This window comes from Abramis brama (genome assembly GCF_963993115.1).
Source record: "Abramis brama genome assembly, chromosome: 8".
NCBI lineage: Eukaryota > Metazoa > Chordata > Actinopteri > Cypriniformes > Leuciscidae > Abramis > Abramis brama.
In genome coordinates, this window is record NC_139970.1 from 34,819,935 (window position 1) to 34,840,017 (window position 20,083).

The 20,083-nt window shown below is 36.9% G+C and overlaps 1 protein-coding gene across 5 annotated transcripts in view; it reads left to right on the plus strand.

Annotated features, from left to right (window-relative positions):
* clasp1a (cytoplasmic linker associated protein 1a) overlaps positions 1–20,083 on the plus strand; it is a 68,935-nt gene that overhangs the window by 7,943 nt on the left and 40,909 nt on the right. For all 5 annotated transcript variants that reach the window (XM_084121822.1, XM_084121819.1, XM_084121820.1 and 2 more), the window contains 5 exons: positions 16,600–16,678; positions 17,182–17,285; positions 17,656–17,747; positions 17,992–18,067; positions 18,294–18,391. In XM_084121822.1, coding sequence (XP_083977948.1) covers positions 16,600–16,678; positions 17,182–17,285; positions 17,656–17,747; positions 17,992–18,067; positions 18,294–18,391 — 449 coding nt within the window. The remainder of the gene's footprint in view (positions 1–16,599; positions 16,679–17,181; positions 17,286–17,655; positions 17,748–17,991; positions 18,068–18,293; positions 18,392–20,083) is intronic.

Here is a 20,083-nt window from a genome sequence, read left to right on the forward strand (position 1 = left end):
ATCTGACATTGGACAACAATTAAATGGTGTTAAAATGTTTTTGAATGCAAATATTTCCATCTTTTGCATGTTTCTGTTTGGATTTTTAGTAAAAACAAATTTGCTCATAAATAGTGATTGTCTGATATAAGGCAAGGCCAATAATATTTTACCATTTTGAGATTATCGACATCGTTAATTAATTTTAAATAATTATTGTGCACGATACACTACCATTCTGATTCAAATGTTTGGGGTCAGTAAGATTGTTGTTCTTCTGAACGTTCATCAAAGAATCCTTATAAAGTTTCACGGTTTTCTCAAAAATATTAAGCAGCACAACTGTTTTCAACATTGATAATAAAAATAGTTTCTTGATCTTGATTTCTAAAGGGTCATGTGACACTAAAGACTGGATTAATGGCTGCTAAAAATTCAGATTACATTTTAAAGTATATTTAAAAAAACATTTATTTTACTGTTTTTACGGCCTTGGTGAGCAAAAAAAGACTTTAAAGAATCTTACTGACACCAGTAAGTGTGTGTTTCATTTCAGCAGTTTTGTGTACATCCCATTTGCTGTCATTTACTCACCTTCATGTCATTTTTGGGTAAACATATTAAATCTACCTTACATTCAGCATCAGCACCCCTGGTCTTTATACATTGCTATTGGCAATGGCATCATGATCAGTCATTAAAATCCCATATTTCTTGAATGCTAAACATAATAAAAGCACAATGCTACTTTTTTAGTAAATAGTTAGAAGTGAAGATCAGCTGTACTCTTCAACCACATTTCAGTTGAATTAAATAGCAGTGCATCCATCGGCTGATCATCTCTTCACCGTCTCTTTGACCTGTTCTCATGGATTTTTCCCTCTCTTTTTTTCTTGCTTTTCCTGTTCTGTCAGTATGCATTATTCAAGCTCCCACAGTCTCTGTCTCCTCACCTTACTCCACCATCACTCCATCCTCTCTTTTTAAACACCCCAGCACTGCCGGAGCTGTGTTGTTCCTGCATGTAGCGTGAGCCTCCTCCCTTATGCAGTGTGATGGCTTGTACTTGCGTGTGTGTGTGATGTGCACACAGCCAGGCTGGCGGCAGGAGAGCGCCATGATGCAGGGGGTTATGGGATACCGGAGTTCAGTGGGGGAATGACTGCATGCTGCGAGCGGCTGCTGTAGCGCATCTCTAAAGCTTCCTGAAGACGAGACTCTGATTTAGTTGGCAGTCTTCCACCTCTGTCTCTCTGCCCAGCTGTTGCCCTCTCTTCTCCTCTCTCCTTAGACTCCCACAGTTTTTAACCTCTCAAATATTTATTGCTTAAAATCATTTGGCTAGAGAGTTTAGTACATCGTTTTATCTTCTACCATGTTGCATTATTGTCAAGGTCTAAAGTAAATTTCTATAATTGCCAATAGATTTGAATTGATCAAATGTTTTCTTTAACATTTGAGTTAAAGACCTTCTTCAGACATTAACCTGTTGTTTTAAACAATTGAATAAAGATTTGCAAGTTATGACAATGTGCAGGACTATTTCTGTTTGTGTATCGAGTCAGTGTGTGCGAACCTATCCGTCACCACCCACTGGCAGGGTATTTATTTTGGTTGACATTTTTTTGGTTAAAAAAAATCGTGTGTGTATTTAAATTTTATACAGTATTTTATTCTGCTTTTTATTGCACGTGTCATGTGAACAAGTGAACAACATCACAAAGGTGCAGTTTTTTCCGTGCTTGATTCTTTTCAATTCCACTGCATTAGATGTACTGTTCCACTGCTTGAGCATGAAGAAAGCAGCCTGTGGGTTTGTGTACGGATGTATTGCCTTACTAAATTGTGGGGGAAATAGAGCTTTCTTTTTATGTAACCCATCTCCGGCCTTGTGCTTTTGTCATTCTTACTGAATGAGTGGCTTCTGTACAGTGAATAGGCCTTTGCATGTGCTTGTATGAGATAATAATAACTCATCATGTGCCATTGTTTGTTTTTGTGTTGGAAAATTAGAAAAAAATACAGTTATAATCTGCAGATCATGTTACTGATGTATAACCACTTAGTTGTTTGTAGAGTTCATTGTGCCTAATTGTGCAAATTCTCTCGTTTTTCATGGTGGTAAATTAAAAAAATGTTTTGCCTTTTCTTTGTTCTATTCCTTACTCTCTATTAAGCCTCTGTTATACTCCAGTTTGGACGCGTACATGACAGATGCGCACAGCTTGGACGCGGACTACTTGTATTTATACTTTCTGCTGAGGTCCGCTCGGTGAATGCGTTCAACGCATGCGCAGTAGATCGGTCTGGACAGTATAATCGATAATATTTTTTATATTTATAGTTTATATTTGTGCAAAACCTAGACACTTTCAAACATCAAAATGACATTTATTAATATGTATTCGTGTCAAAATGACATATAAACATATTTTCCTATTCTATTTTGTCTGGAAACGCTTCCAACAGGCTTGCGTGAAAAATAGGCATTGGTTCTATTTCTAGCATCCACGCGTTTTCCGTTTTTTCAAATTCGGCGTCCATGTTATTTCCATCTCTTTCGCGGTTTTAACCTAATGAACAATGGTCACAAAAAATGGGAGGCACGCGGCTGTCCGCAACGAGCCTCCGCGCGCACCCCCGATGACGATTTTTACGTCACGCGCACCCTCGCGGTCGCGGAAAGTATAACAGAGGCTTCACTCTGCTCTGTGTGTCTCTGTCTCTTTTCTGCCATTGTGTTCTATCAATGCATCCCTTTATGAAGTCTAATGAAGTCTGTTAGTGCTGAATAGCCACATTAAACCTACTCACAGACCTCTATTGGTTTGCTTTCAGAATCTGAAACTGATGTTGAACCATCAAGGCCTACTTGTTAAACAGAACACATTATAAGTGTATACTTACACTATAGACACCGTTGCCTTGTACATTTGCCCACCCTCCACTCCACTCATCTGCCCTCACTCACTTTACGATACATGAAACACACTCTTGCTAATGATTGACTAATAGATTTAGCCTATCACTTATGTAGTGCAGCGATTTTTCACTTTGTCAAATTCTGTAAATTTTTCAGTGTTTTACGCATTACTGAAAACAATAGGCTGTTTGTGTTGAAAGACAGAAAGTTGTCTCAAGCGTTCCTTGTGTTTGTTGTTCTTGTTAATTCTGTCTAAAGCTCAGTGGTTTTTAGAGACACTTCAAAAACAGGTTGTTGAATTTCGCCTTCTGAAGGTTTACAGAAAATCTAGAGGAACGTATAGTGAGAATGTATGTAGAAATTACAATTGTTAAATGAAGTTTTACATTTTTAGATCTACCTTTTTGCTTATTTAGTTGCTTTGTTAAATTGTTGTGAAACCGCACCTTCCCAGTACTATGGTAGTCAGGATCATTGTATGGTATATCGCAAACAGCCCGCATTAAAAGACAACGAGCCATATCAGCTCATCCAGGCTTATGAAGGAAATAGAGCTGAACTTCACTCCCATATAGAGTTCAGCCTTCCATACAGCTGATCTGATCGCTGAGGATAACGCACGTCTTTGTTGTTCATGCAGACATCTCCCTGTCAGTCTTATTTTAGTTCAGCAGGTAGATGGAAAGGATGGCAGAGGTGCTGATGTAGACGTGAGGGGAGGGAGTGTCAAGAGCTGTTAACTCAGCTGCCCTTCAACAGCACAAATCACCAAAACACTTCCAGTGCCTCTCAGTGATGAACACAGAGTTCTGTGTTTGTTATTACTAGTAATTCCTCCTTTTTTCTTGATTTGTTTTAGAGTATCGGTTCATACATTATTATGTTAGACCTGTTATAAGAGAACCTGATCATCTTTGTGTTTTCCTAGGGTTGCCTTGTTGAACAGCAGGTTAGGTATAGATCTGCCTTCTGTTGAAATTTATGAACAGCGTCTCACCCATTCAATTTGAAAATAATTTTGTTTAGATTCTAGCATATTTTATATATTCATAGGGGTTGCACAGACTAGTCGACTTTAATGCTCTGCCATGATGCTTTGCTTGATGTTGACTAGTTGCTGATCATGCGATTTTTGACACTAACAATATGGCCGCCTTGCTGAAGACAACAGGCAGAAGACCTCCCAGACTTTTCTGACTTACTGCGTTATATCTAACAGGTTTTCGTATAAATTGTGATCAAAACTCCCAAAAAATCCCATAGATTTACATTAGCTGTAATACTAATGCTGTCCTACAGAGGGGGCCACAGGATAATAAAGTCTGCCTATGCTCCTTTTGTATATCAAATAAATGTTTACTCCTAGAGCGCTCCACAAGTTATGTTTGTTTATATCAAGCATGCCGCACAAGTGCTGAAAAGTGAAGCCAACGCGTCTCGATCGCCCCCCCCCGGTGGCTGGTCCCAGTATAGGTCATGAAGCCCGCCTGAAAGATGAAAGATGTTTTCTGTCATTTTAGGTAGTTTTTAATCACATTGATTTAAGTTGAAGTGTTCGTTTTTTTAAATAAGTTTGGTCTTAGTTAGTTATCTGATGCTATAAAAACGGGAATGTGACGTCATGATTGACAGCTGTGATTGACAGCTTCTCTAAACGAAGTAGTCACTGAGGCACCAACAGACTTTTTTTTGGATTTTCGGAGGAGATTGGAGCTTCAACTTTAATTTCTACATGTCCTTAACTGTTTATTTCACTCAGTAAATTTTGCATTAACCGTATCTGTGGGAGTGAGGGCGGGATATTGCGGCTTTACTTCCTGCTCACTACTGCGCAGAAGCAGGTCCCAAATCTGCGCAAGACGTCAGCGCCATATTAGGACTTTGGCGGCTTCACTTTTCACCAATGGAAGAGAGTGAAGGGGCATTGTCCATCTTTTTTTACAGTCTATGGTTTATACCCTCTATGAACATATATACCCTAGGTACTCAATATTGATTGGATGAATGCAGGTTTTAAACCGTTTATTGTACAGGCAAGTTAATCGCTGTTCTAAACAAATTTTTCTAAACTAATGGGCTGCTACATTGTAACACAGACAGTAGCTCACACATCACATGCAGATCGCACGCACATAGAAACATCCAGGAGCTGTCCTGTGATTTATCAATAAAAAAAGCTTAAAAACTGAAACGTTTTTTGAAATAATAACTAAAACCCACAGCTTCGCTTTTAGTAGAGATGCTGCACAGACACTACTTACTAGGATTAATTCACACATGCAATCGCTTTCACTTATGCATTCAAATAAATGTAGCCTAATCGTACTACTTTATCTGTATCTGATTTAGAACAAGACGAAATCTGTTAGAAATATTATGACCCATAGACAAAATGACTGATAACAATAAGCTCTTATGTAGGAGCAATAGCCTTGTGGGTAGTGGTCTGACATGCCGCAGCTGTGCACAAGGCAACTCGAGGTCGAGTCTCTGCTCAAGCTTTAGGCTTCTCAAGCCAACATCAAAGTTTGTTCATAAACTTTAGCCTGTAGTTGCAAATTAGGGCATGTTGCAACTTGCAAAGCATTCCCATTTCTTGTGTTTATATTAATGACTTCATCAGCGATTAGTCAACTTCGACTTGACTAGTCGCATAACTATCTACTTCAATAAATCTAAGGTTGTTCAACCCCTAATATAGAGGAGGGTACATGATGTTGAAAGACCTGAAACACCCCAGGGTAATCAATTGATGTATGTGTACAGTTGTAAACATATTTTAGATATAAATAAGATTATATGAATAAAATTAAGAATTTTCTTTCAAAAATCTATTAATCTTTTGGTTACTTGTACTTCTTTTAACTCTAATTCTAACTATTCTGCATCCAGTTTCTAATACATTTAAAAAGGTATGCTTAATTCAATTCTGAATTACACACTATAAAATTAGAAAATTGTACAGTTTTTAGAATATAGCTTTTTGTCTGGTCTTTACGTTTAGTCTAGTTTCACTCTCTTCTTTCCTTGTGACTTGGAAGTGTGAGAGCGTCAAGAAGATGTTTTTTTTAATAGACTATATATAATTGACATTTACACATGTATCCACACAGTCTTTCACTGATCCACCCCCTCTCTCACACTGCTGGAGTCTTACAATTTGTCTTATTTAGAGAGTGAATCTAAAAATGGAATCACACTTGCTTACATTTCTTGCCTTTTTACCAATACTGTAACAGACCACACACACTGGCTTTGGACACCCCAGCAATTTGATGGATTAGAGAAAGTTGCCTTTGGCACACGCTACACTCGTGCACACTCAGCCGACTTCAGATTTCCTGTACTGGTCAGCACCTGCTGTCATCAAAGCTGCATGTGTATATTTGATAAGAGGAACTGCTCTTTGCTGGATATCAGCTGTAGTTGTTCTGCCTCCGTCAGGTTCCCGTTTTGTTGGCAAGGTTTGTCCACATTCCTCTCTCGCTGTGTCAGGACGGCCCCCGCTTCGCCCCAAGGACATTCTTGAGTGGATATTCTAAGTAGTTGGAAAGTTTCCTCTGACCACTAAGTGTAGGCTAGTGTGGCATGTTATTGTGAGGAAAAAGGAAATGCTAGGGTTGTCATAGACCTAGTTGATACTGCTTGACTTTTGATGGCTTTTGTCTGTCTACTTGCACAGCAACATTGACTGATTTATAGGGCTATTTTATAAAAACTACTAAAGTGAACTTCAACTTGGGCATCACAACATAATGCATTTTGAGATTTGCTAAAGATTACATTTAAAACTGATTATTATTATTAAAGTATAAATGTTGTTAAAGATTCATGTTCTGTCAATGCTAGATAATGTTAAATATAAATTACATATCAGGACATTCACAATTAAATGTCCTGTAGGGTCTATATAACAAAGTTCTGATATATTGTCTAATATTAGAGATATATTGTGCATCCCTGATTTTGTTGATATTATTCGTTATTATTATTATTATTATTATTATTGAACATGAATTAATTTTCCCTTTTCTGTGGTCACCACAGCTTAAGGTAAATTTTGAGTGTCTTTTTACAGATTAACCAAAAAAGTAACAGGGTAGTACCATTGTCTTCTTTTTTAAAAAATACCTTGAAGTAATGTGAAATGATTATATAATTATTTAGGACCATGAAATCAGTGTACCATCTGATACAGTCACTGTCCCATGGTACCACCATAGTACTTTGTAAGGGGTTAATGTTCAGAAAATGAAGTTTCTTCTTTCCCTCAGGGTGTTTTTGCAGGAGTTGTTTTTGTTTTCTATAAAATGTGCTGTTTTATGAGCACAGTATCTTTCTGACGCCATTACTAGTGTGCTGTAGGACTGGTTCATTTGAAAAGCTTTAATGTTTTTGTTATTATCAACATGTAATGAGATTTAAAAAGTAATGTTTTTTTTTTTTTTTCATTTCACAGAGGAAAGTGTGCTCAATGCTGTGCACAAGAGTGTTGTTGTCTCCAGCAATCTGGATGAAGGTTTTAAACCGCCTATAGAGAGTTCTGAGCTCAGTGAACCGCAGTGATCTCTCTGTGAGGACAGTCTGTGTCTGGACAGTGCTGTGTGTTCTCTCTCTTACATAAAAAGCAAGGTGATGGGGTTGAGATCAGGGCAGCAGTGATGAGCTTTCTCGATTCATGCATGTTAAAATATGGATGCTTATTAATAGTGGTCATGCAGGTCACATAAATTTGCCTCGTTCACATTTGAAATTTGAATTAGTTTACTTAAAATATTATTGTTCAGTAGCTTGTTGGTTGTGCTTTCTTGTATAACTTTTCAGCCCTATTGTCAAACAGTAAACAGGTCCTTGTTAGGTTGCAGTGATTTGTGTTTTGATGTAGGCCATCTTAGGTTCAGCTCGTGGCTTGTGCATGTTGTTTTGATCGAGATCATGCCTGCAGTAATCAGTCCCATGAGCTCTCTGAAGATCTTAACCCCTTTTAGTTCCCCTTTTGTGTTTTCCCCTTATGTGTTTTGTGTTACCTAGCCATAGCCAATATCATCTATTAGAGATGCTATATTTGGTCCAACAGCTTACATGGATCTAGGCCAGGGATTGTTGATTTTTTTTTTAATAAAATGTACCCCCTGAGATTTAAAGTATATTACTATTGTAATAAAAAAAAAAAAAAACAATATTTGATCATTGTAATAATTATTTTTTACGCTACAGGTTGTAGCCTAATTTCTCAAATTCTTCACTTTTCAATGTTAAACCCTCAAGCTTTCGTTTCGTTGAAAGACTGTTCATTGACCTTTAAGTCATTGTTTAGTAGACGTTACTACTAAAACGCAAGTGCTTTGTTTGTGCAAAAAAGAAAGAACATTTGCCACTTTTGCCACTATTTACAAAATATGAATCTGCTCTCGTGTAAAACCACAACATGTATGTGTTGTGGTGCTCTTGTGAACTCGCATTGGAGATTAATATTTTGTAAGTAAAGTGGTATCTATGTTTGTTTGCGCAAACAAAGCACTTGCATTGCTTCATAAACTTGAGGCTAAACCAGTGGAGTCACATGGATTACTTTAATGATGTCTTTACTACCTTTCTGGGGCTTGAAAGTGGTAGTTGATTTTATTAAAATTATCTTCATTTGTGTTCCGAAGATGAACAAATGTTGACGGGTTTGGAATGACATGAGATTGAATAATTAAGGATAGAATATTCATTTTTGGGTGAACTAACCCTTTAATGCAGTTATAAAATAAAGTGATACTGCTGCACATCGAGTTCACAAATGCACACTGTAAAGCAATATGCACAAATGGAGTTCATGTGGAGCAGCATTTACTGCGAACTGAGGATTATAAGCTGCTTGTGTGTAAAAGAACACAGAGCCATGCTTCACTCTGAAACATGCAGTGCATCAGACTAAATCGCAACCTTTTGCAGTTTGAAAATCACACTAAGAATATCGATGAAATGAACTAATTTAATAATTGATGATCTTTACAATAACACTGAACTGACAGCTGAAATGCATAATTTTCCTGTTATCACTGTAAAGTTGCTTTGAAAAAATCTGTATTGTACAAAGTGCTATATAAATGAAGGTGACTTAAATTTATGTTGAATACTTGTGCAGTCCTGTATATTCAATTTTTATGATTTAAAGGCAGGGTAGGTAGGACTATAAAAAAAAAAAAAGATCCAAATTTGTTAAAACTTTCTATATATATCAATACATAATTAAAATGTAAGTACTCTGAAAAAAAGAGTATAAAAATCAAGTGACTCTAGACCGTTTAATCTGTATTAAACACAGCTCATTATTTCGATTCGGGACGAATCAAAGGATTGGCTTAGGCGACTGTCACTCTCTCTCGCAACCATGGCAACAACCCTTTTGCCACGGGATCTGCCCACTTGCGCGCGGACGCGCGCACGTTTGATTTGAGGAATTCGAGAGGCACTGAACCTAGGAATAGCAAAACAATGGCAGAGAAAGAGCAATCAAAATTCACATTACCGGCATGCAGTTAGTGAAGGCAAACAAGGCAAAAAAAAGAAGACAGTACAAGAAAAGGTAATGAACAAAAAGTCTTTGGATAAACAAAGAAATAAAACGCGTGTCAATATCGGCGTAGCTTTCCAGCGACCACCCCGTCCTCAGCCTCTACTTCCTCGGACCCTAGTTGCACGCCACGGCCTCTTGCACGACCTCCTCTGCTTCGCCCTAAAATTATTTTTATTTTACAAAAGGACATTTTACAAACCTACATTTTGCGCATGTGCTCCTGCATGCACTTTTCCAGTCACAACACAGCAATCAAAGGAGGACGCGCTGAAAACTGTAATGCTGTTCTCTTCCTTCGAATGTTTGAGTTGCAGAGGAATTTGTGACTGTTTCAGCTGTTCAACCACATCAAAGTTTCGTAATTAGTAAGTCCGTGCTTTTTCTCTTTTTGTTCTTATGTGCTGAAGGGCTGCTGTGCCTTGGTGAAACGGTGTTTGTACGTGAAGAGCTCTTTTCCAAAACGCCATAAACCTAAAAAGCTGCCTCAAAGAACCAGCAAAAGTAATGATTATGAATGTGTAAAATATTGCAATAAGACATTTTAATTGTTTATTAATTTCTGTGTCGGCTGCAAAGATGAAGTTGACGATATTTGACTCGCGATCTTCGCAGTAGGCTAGTGAACGCATGCACCGGAGAAATGCACATTTAGGCTACATAGTTTTATTTTGTTTTGGATGGTTTTGTTTAGAACCAGATTTCTGTAAATATATTCCACATTTTTTAGGCCTGTGAGGCGAGGCTACGGTTCGGTTCACGATGATATAATCTCCAGTTCAAGCACCTTATGTTGTGATTGATAGCCTATATTTACTTTATGTATTTAATGCAGGAATGAAAATATTAATGAATTAATGAAAAAAAAATATATTAAAATTAAGATACAATTAATACAAAACGAAATTCGTTTTAAAGAAAGGCTTTGTGCTTTCTGTTTTGAGGTCTCTGTTAAAGTTTGAAAGTCTCAGTGCAGCTTTCAGAGCGCTCGCGTCCATAATGGAGAACTGTCAAGTAATATTGTTTTTTCCTCATAAATGCAAACACGAAAAATAAAAGACAAAAACTTTTTTAAAAAGACAAACCATAAATTTAGAAAAAAAAAAAAAAAGATGGATTTATAGCGTTTTGGGGGAAAAATGAATGGATTTATACCGTTTTGAAAATGTTAATTTTTTTTTACTTTGAATTGATCATCAACAATATTGTTGTTTGATTTAATAATCACTGTTGCAAGAAGTGCCTAGTTAAGTTTTTTTTTTTTTTTTTTTTTTTTTGTAAGTGGAAAAAGTAGGGGGTGCCACAGATTCTGTTTAGTTAGCTCCTTTATTGTTTTTTCTATAGCCTAGAATAATATAGGTCAAATGCAGCAAGTCAAAAGACCAACTGGACCTTCTTTGCCAGTTTGCTCACATTTCTTTGAAGGATGGCAAAAATATCGCCTGAATATCTATATCTAGATATTGGAAAAAAATATCGAGATATTCATTTTTGTCAATATCTCCCACCCCTACATGCAGAACACCATATATGTTATGAATCTTACACGAAATTCATCTTCATCACAATATAACTGATGGTAATGTAAAAAAGTGTATCAATGCAACCTGTTTTTAGCTTATATAACTAGCTCGTTAGCGAATCAAAAAATATATATTTTAAATTTACCAATATCAATATGCTAGCTTGATAGTGAGTACTAAAATACATCTTATTTGTTTATATTCATAAGCAATTAGCGTTAGATTTTTTTATTACATGTGATTCTGACATGATGTCACTACATGCACTGTGCTCCTTCCTCTCTGCTTGTCTCAGGTAAATAATGCGTCTTCAGCTCAGCGGTTGGAGTCGCGCGTTCATGTGTTTTGGGGGCGTGGCTTTGGAAGGAGCCCAGAAGGGAGGGGGTGGGAGTGAATGGAAATAATGAACTGTCTTTAAAACAGTCCTGAGAGGTCTACAGACACTCGATTTTTATACTTTCTTTTTCAGAGTACTTACATTTTAATTATGTATTGATATGTACATAAATTTTAAACAAATTTGAAAAAGAAGTTTTTTAGACCATTCCTACCTACCCTGCCTTTAACTAATTATTTGCTTTTCATCAACTCAAGAACCCTTGCAGTTCCCCCTCAAACCTCCATTTGGGAAACCCTGTCCTGATTTAGCTAATGATAGTTTTAGTTTTTAGGGAAAGTGAAGTAAATAATTACTTTTAATTTCAGTTTTTTACCTCACACAAAGCTATCATATGGCTTCAAAATATAGCACACACGCTGCATGGATTACTTTTATGGTTATTATAATGTGTGTGTGATTTGGAGTTATTTGGCAGCTCTCGTAAAAACTCTTGTGAGCAGCGAAACATGCTCTCATCTAAGAGAACATGACTGTGCTTTGATAACAGAGCCAGAGCCAATACTAGTCATAAACAGAAATAACAAAAGTGTAGTGGGAGGCATTTATATTGCGTGGAATGAGCCAGGCTTCTCATTTCAATTGTTTCTCAAGAGAAATTCAAGCAGGAAAAGCGTGTTCTTCTGCTGTGCTGCTTCGGTGTTATGACTCTATTTATCCTGCATTATCATTGGCGTTTTCTCTTTTCAGACTACTCTTAGCGGGACCTGCCGTCCCTCAGGCCTTTTTGTCAGTGACTCAGGAAGCCACTCTACTGCTTGAGAACAGCTGTGGTGAAACATTAGTCTTATATTACAGATGGCCTTGAATCTCACTCAAACACTCACCTGAGACCACCTTATCTAATAAAAAGCCTTTGAACTCACAATCCCTCTAAAATACAAAGCTAATGCAGAATGCACACCAATTACTTTATCTTGGTGGTAGTGCAGTTGCAGGTATGATGATGATGATGATGATGATGATGATAATAATAATAATAATGGCCCATGACAGAGAGCAGGTTTATGTTGATTTCTTGCGTCTATGTCTGGGCCTGTTGACTCCATCCCAGCTGTTCTTCATGACTCATGGAAAATCACAGAGAATACTTACAAAGCTAACATCAATGAACAAATCCTGCATAGAAGCAAATCTAGATACTTGATTCAAGCTGACATAATGGCAATGAAACAAAGTTAACTTGAGTTCAGCTTTTACATGCTTATTTTACCAGCTACATCAATCTGGAATCTCTTTTTGTAGAAATTAATATTTTTATTTAGTAAGGATGCCATTAGCCTGAATTGATCAAATGACAATCACAATATTACTGTTTTTACTAGAGCTGGGCATTGCCACAAATTTCACTATTCGATTCAGTATCGATTAATTGGGGCCTATTTGATACGGTATGGGAAATTTCCTCAAGGAAAAAAATATCTCTCAACTAATGCTGTAAACTGTACAGGGAGTCAGTTAGTACATTACTATAGTACTATAGTATTAGGTTGAAATGAACTGATTTGTAGGCCATTTACATGTAAATTACTCATAAGGACTTTTTTTTATAATAATGTTTTAATAATACATTTTTAATGACATAATTATGTTTCTACTAATTTTTTTATAATAACATTTAAATGGTGGCTGTCATAAAAACATGACTGATTTATTTAAAAAATACATTCATATTGAGAAACAGGTTAAAGGGTTAGTTCACCCTTAAATTCGCTCTTGAGAAGAGCATTTTGCTAAATGTATGCACTATATTGCATTTTCATATTTATACTTAATTTTCATTTTAGGGTGAACTATCTCTTTAAGTCCCTAAAATATTCCTGACTTCAAACCTTTTAAACAGTAGTGTATCAAAAATGCAGTTTGTCATTAGCTTTTAAAATATTACAATAAAAATGTAGGCTATAACAAACCAGGTGCAATGGTTACTTCAATTCAGAACATTTGTTTCCATCAGAAACAAATATTAATCCAAGTTAGATATTCAGGCAGAATGAGTTATGCTTTCAGGGTGCAAGATGAAAGAAAAGTCAATAGTAATGAAATTGTGGTCAAATTAAAATGTATTTTGCCACCAGTAACATTCTAAAGTGTATAACATAATTATGTGATGAAGATATTACATTATGTGATCAGCCCTTTAAAAATGGGCCGTGCACCAGACAAGGTTGAGCACCCCTGTCATAGTGAGAGATGTACAGGTGGTGTTGGGCTGATCAGCAAGGCAATGCACATTGTTGTAGACAGCGAAACTGGGGGAATGAGCACATGTCTGTGAAACAGATCTCTCATTAGTGTGTTCTGACAGATGCAACCTCCTCTCTCCTGTTATCCACCGTTTGTCTCACCAGGTGTGACGGAGCCCCTGTAGACTTACGTAAGATTTTATTTTGGTATTGATTTGAGCCTAGAGCGGAAACTGGAATGATCGATCACGCTCCTGTGTATTTCCTATCAGCAGTTAAGAAGGAAACCGAGGAAGGAATGGAGCAAAATAAGGCACAGAGAGATGAAGCAAAAGCTCAGCAAGGAAAACAATAGTCCTTGGCTCCTTTCTTTGACTATGGTGGATAGGAGAGATATAAATAGCGGGATGGGGTATGTTTAAATTTGGCAGCCTAAGACGGTCTGAAGCAGGTCGCTGGTGAGAAGATGGTTTAAGTTGCACATTGGGAGCAGGCGGGCTTACGATCCATCTGTCTCTCTGTGGGGAGTGGGAGGTGCTCGGTTAAATAGTGGGTGTGGTCAGATCTTCATAACCTCCTGGAATCTTTTCATCAGGCAGAAAGAAGCCCAGCTCCCCTCTAAGCCTTGCCTTGCATTCAGATCTGCTGATGTTGTTTTATTAATGTGCTTTATCTTTTAGCAAGTGAAGATTGTGGTTTCATTTTGCATTCTAAAACTTTAAAGCATGTATATACATATTTACCCATGTATGTATTTTTTCTATTTTAATATATTTTAAAATGTAATTAATTCCAGTGATGACAGCTTAATTTTTAGCTGCCATTATTTCATTGTCTCGTGATCCCTCAGAAATCATTGTAATATGATGATTTGGTGCTCAAGAAACAGTTCATCAAATGTTAAAAACAGTTGTGCTGCTTAAAATGCTGCTTTTTTGCAGATGAATAGAAAGTATTTATTTTAAATAGAAATCTTTTGATCAATTTAATGCATACTTGCCGAATAAAAGTATTAATGCCGCCGCCACCTCCTCCTTCGTTAAAAAAGGCTTAGGCCTACATACTGACCCCAAATTTTGAATGATATTTATGAAAGTTGGAAGTGGCTAAATCTGTTTATATCTGTGGGTTATGCAAATGTTAGTATGCAAAAAGGACAACAAAAGCCCTATTCGCACTGGATTAGTATTATCTGGGGACCTCGTGTGATTTGGAAATTTGGCGCATTCGCACGGGATAAGCGAAGCCTGTGATTTTACTCGTATTTACTGACTTATCTCCCGGATATGATGTCAATAGGCTATTGCTTGGAAATGTCTTGTCGTAATTATAGGTCTAGCTGTATGATATATCATAAACAGAAGAATGTTCCTTACCGCATGCTGCTATACATGTCATCCATCTCCATCTAATCATTCTTTTTGTTTTTGCTCTTCTGATGGTTTTCAGCTTTCTCTTTCTGAAATTGTATAGTTGTATCGTATGGTGTATAGCGATATGACCCAGCACCCAAAATACTATCAAAACACTCCAAACTCCATACTATCAAAACACTTTTATTCATCTTTTCTTCGCGAACAATGGATAAAAAAGCGCACAGGAAACAAAAACCTTGAAAAAATTATAAACGACCCTGCCAAATCACAGAGATGCCGATTCGCACGGGACTAGTAATATTATCACAGGACCTCGGTGTTCGGTGAAATATGGTAGGCCTAGGTCATTTGCGGGGAAATTTTTACTTTACAAATTACAGACATGGCTGATTCGCACAGGATTAAGATCACAGACAACCTCTGCAATTATTACAAATGACTAGAGGTCACCAGGTAATACTTATCCCGTGTGAATAGGGCTAAAGAAATCAGCTGTGAGCTACCCTGCGCCTCATGATACGACTTGCCTTTTCTAAACCTCCTCTAAGGCATTTCATACTCTCCACCTCAGCTGATGTGATTTGTCTGTGTTTCAGCCCTTTATTTCAATGGTGTCATTAGCATGATTGCAGTCATTTTCTGTACGGGTGAGAACAACGGATTAAGACTTTGTTAGATATAGTAGATCTAGTCAAGCCTAGCTGCTTAAATACATAAATCGAGAGGGCAAGACTAAACAAATGACAGGAGATAAACTTTAAAAGTGAAATTACGCATTGAAGTAAATTGCTAAAATAATGACTGTTTTCAAACCGGTTTCCCATACACTCCCCTTATTTTCCATTGGTAAGACAAGTAGACACACTATACTGAAACTTGTCTTGTGTTTGGATTTAGGTTTTACATTTTCATTTGACATAGTAGAGGGGTGCCAAAAATTGATTGTGATTTGTGACCATCTTCTCTCTGAATAAAAAATGAAACCAAATTGTTGACCATTGCAAGGAAAGATGTTTAATAGTACTTTACTGGAAAGGAACGCTGATGGTATTGTCATAAAAGGTTGAGAAAGGAGTAACATAAATAAGATGTTTGGGATTTACCTATCCTTTTCTATAAGAATCCTTTGCACTACTCATTCAGACGCTATTGCTGAATTCGGAACCACATTTCCGACTAGTTCTACTACTCTTACTACTTCTGCCATAGAAATGTATTGTAAAATTAGTAGTAAACTAGTATGCGTTTCTGAATTCAGTTTGAAGTATCATATTTACATACAACTTTCAGAGTAATATGTTAATGTGTAATAATTCTAATACTATAGTATAGCCATACTTTGAGTACTTTGGAAGTATATTATTTTGGATTCATCTGAAATTTAGGATGTTTTTCTATAACACATAGTTTGCTCATTCAGACTCTGTCTAGTTTGTTACCCATAATCCTTTGATCTACTCATTCAGACTGTTGGGAGGTGGGGTCATTTAATTAATTGTACATTCTTGTTTCCTTTTTCTTTACTTTGTGATGCTTTGAATGAATTGACAATGATATTGTAACATTGTATGTTAATTGAGCTTATTAAAGAATTGTGTGTATTGTAATAATATTCAGATTTAAATGTATTTTTCTCTTTTTTTCCATCTTCAGTTGGCTTTGTTGGGAATTGACCTACTATCTGCCTTAGTGACAAGATTACAGGACCGATTTCGGCACCAAGTTGGTACAGGTAGGATTACTAAAATCTAATGTGTATAAAAATTCAGATTTCAGATTTGATTACCACAAGAAATAAGGCCTTCATGTTAGTTTATATAGCAGAATATAGTAAATAAACTTTTTAAGATTTATTTTGTATCATTATTTTTGCTTTAAAGGGGACAAATGAAGATTTCAGTGTGCTGACAGAGTGCTGTGCTTTAAGTGCTGGAACTGTCAGCATTCACTGAAACGGTTTTAGAAGTTGCTTCTTAAAATTCATCTGCTGTAAAGCATCGCTGCTGCAGTCATCAAACATCACTTTTGTAACAAATTCACTGCATTCATCAATGAATTCCAAGACAATCACTTTCAGACTTCTGACTTCCCATTATTACATAATCTGAATCTTCTCCAGTCTCTAATTATTTGAAGCTTCTTTAAGACCAACTTAGTTAGTAAGTTAGTAAATCAATAATGAAAATATACTTGCACATCCCTATTATCTTTAATTTTTATTTTCTCCATCTCCAGTTTTACCCAGCTTGATAGATCGGTTGGGCGATGCCAAAGATCAAGTCAGAGACCAAGATCAAATCCTGCTGCTGAAGATCATGGAGCAATCAGCTTCACCTCAGGTAGTCAGAGGTGGTATTTGTCTTTATTTAGCCTTAAATATTCCTGGATGTTCACCATTCTCAAGCTGACACTGCAGTCCTGTTGTGCTTTCCTGAATCAAGTGCATTATGGCTGCAAACATGCATCTGTGTAGTATGTCTTTGTGTTACAGTGTTATTACAGCCTGAACAATATTTGTAATGTAAAGACTGAACAACCTCCTCCATTTAAAAGTACTCTTGCGAGACACCTTTGTGGTGTTTTAATTTAATTTAGTTAATGAATTGAATGCTTTGCTTCATGAAAAGGCTGATGGAATGTCTCTTAATAAGATTAGATGCCATTTAATTGTATTACATTGAAAGTATTAAATTCAGATTGTCTTTACAGTACATATGGGACAGAATGTTGGGGGGTTTCAAACACAAAAACAACCGGACCAGAGAGGGAGTCTGTCTCTGTCTCATTTCAACTCTGAGCACGTAAGTTGCATTGTTCTCTCAGTCTGGATGTTGTAGTTTCATTCATTTTAAATGCAGCTCACATTGACAGTTTGCACTTGTTGTTGATTTTTGTCTGCTGAATAGAGATATTAAGTTGGTAAAATTAAAACGTAGCTGCACATTCTTCTAGGATAAGCCATTAAAGCTGGACTTGGCAAAGATACCTCAACCCCCATGATGCACTAATGCTGCCCTCCCTGTCACCATCACTTCTGTTTTTCAGATACGGTGCCCAAGGCTTGACTCTGAGCAAAATTGTACCACATATATGTAATCTACTCGGAGATCCTACAAGTCAGGTATGCACATTTGTTGTAATCGAATACATTTAAAGATTCAACATTAATCGGCATGACATGGCTTTTTTTACAGAACAATAGATGATGTTAGCAACATTACACAAAACTATAGTGACCTCTGGTGGTGGTTTCTAATATGCAGTTGCAAGAAATAGGATAATGTACATTTGTTTTGATCAAATAAATCCGGTAAAATCAAATAAATAAGATCCGATTATCTCCCCAGGTTCGGGATGCGGCCATGAGCTGCCTTGTGGAAATATACAGACATGTTGGAGAGAAGGTTAGAATTGACCTTAGCAAAAAAGGACTGCCGCAATCAAGGTAAGCTCTTCCTTTTTTCGGTACCAATTCACAGACAATGGATCAGCTTTACATCTACACTATTAGAGTATTTAGGACACTTCCAATCTTTTCTAATTCAGATGGTCATTTCTGTCTAATTCTGGACTCATCTGTATGATTTGGAGGTCTTTTTCCCCTCTAGATATATGCTGCATCTGTTTATTTACTTCTATCAGGCATTGATAAATCTAGACCGATGTTTTTCCCGATTAGTAAGTGTTTCTAAACAGCGTGAACACATTTATGTCTCTATTAGTACTGTAATGATTTGTATTCACTTAAGGGGGTAAAGTGGCTCTTCATACAGGTCATTAGATGTTAATTTCCCTCCGGACCCAGAATCAGGCCCTACCATCTAACTTGATACTAATATGCTCTTAGCGACTAACATGATGTGCTCATAGCACACTATGTCATTCAGCTTAAACTTCCTTACAGCTAGCATTCAGAACAGCCCTATAGGTTTGAGTCTGCAAGCGAAAGCATACCCAATAACCCATGATACTCCACAGCAAGAACTCACTGAAGTTGAGTGCACAGAGAGGAGGAAGGCATGCTAGCATTTGCTTGTGGTCTGAATTTGGTTGTAACATCTGTTAGGTGTCCCTCCCCCTTAAACTCTGTCCATGTCTCCAGGGAACGTGCAGGCATCTGTTTCTGTGATCTTCTCAGTGGTTATAGTTTGAAGACTTTAAAGGCAGGACTCATTTGGAACATGCCTGGGGGAAAACAGTTTGCTGTGACTTCGGACACAAAGTCAAACTGGCAACTAGCTCGTGAGCATCCTGGCTGAACTACGTGTACTGCAACTCCAATATCTTTGAATTAGTTCCACCAAATATCATTAACACAATAATTTGGGTCAAACTAAAATATTTTAAGCTAATGCTAATTCTTTTCCATTTCAGAGAGATTTGATTTATTAGATTAATATCATTCCATGCTGCACTCTCAGCTGGCTTCATGCGCATCTGTGCCTAAATTCTTTGGGGCTATATCAAATCCTGTTTCTATAAATGATAACCACAAAACTAAAATGGCCCTAGGAGGGATCTATGAAAGAGTCAAAACCTCGCTGCTTTCTCGCTAAAACCCACATTTAGCATAAATCAATCCGAACTTTTTGAGTCTTAAGCACACTGACAGCCTGACGTTTTTTCAGCGCTGCTGGTTTTTTTCATAGTCTGCCATGAATGTCTCTGTGAAATTCAAATCTTCTCAGCTTAATTTAGAGGCACACAGTCAGTTTGCTTGGATGCAGTTAATAGAGGAAGAAATCTCTTTTGAACACTATTGTAAAGAAGGGTTTAGCAAGCAACACTTTCACTTCTCTCATATTGCATAAAGGGCATCCCATCTCATTTGCAATTCAAAATTCTGTTTTGGAACACTTGGTAACCCAGAAATGATGGACTTGTAGGATTAAATGTTTGCATTTGTCAGTCGTTGTCAGCTGGGATGCCTTAATTTTAAATTAAATCCTAACAGCATGATTGTTGGGAACAACACCCTCTTAAACATTAATGTTACAAGGCTTTACTTACTTGTCCTAGTTAGAAGTTAATGACCTTGCCAGTTGGCGTTTTTAACATAAACATCATCACACTATTCACAATGTTGCTTATTTTTTATCACCAGCAAATATCACTGCAGATAATTAATATTTTGGAT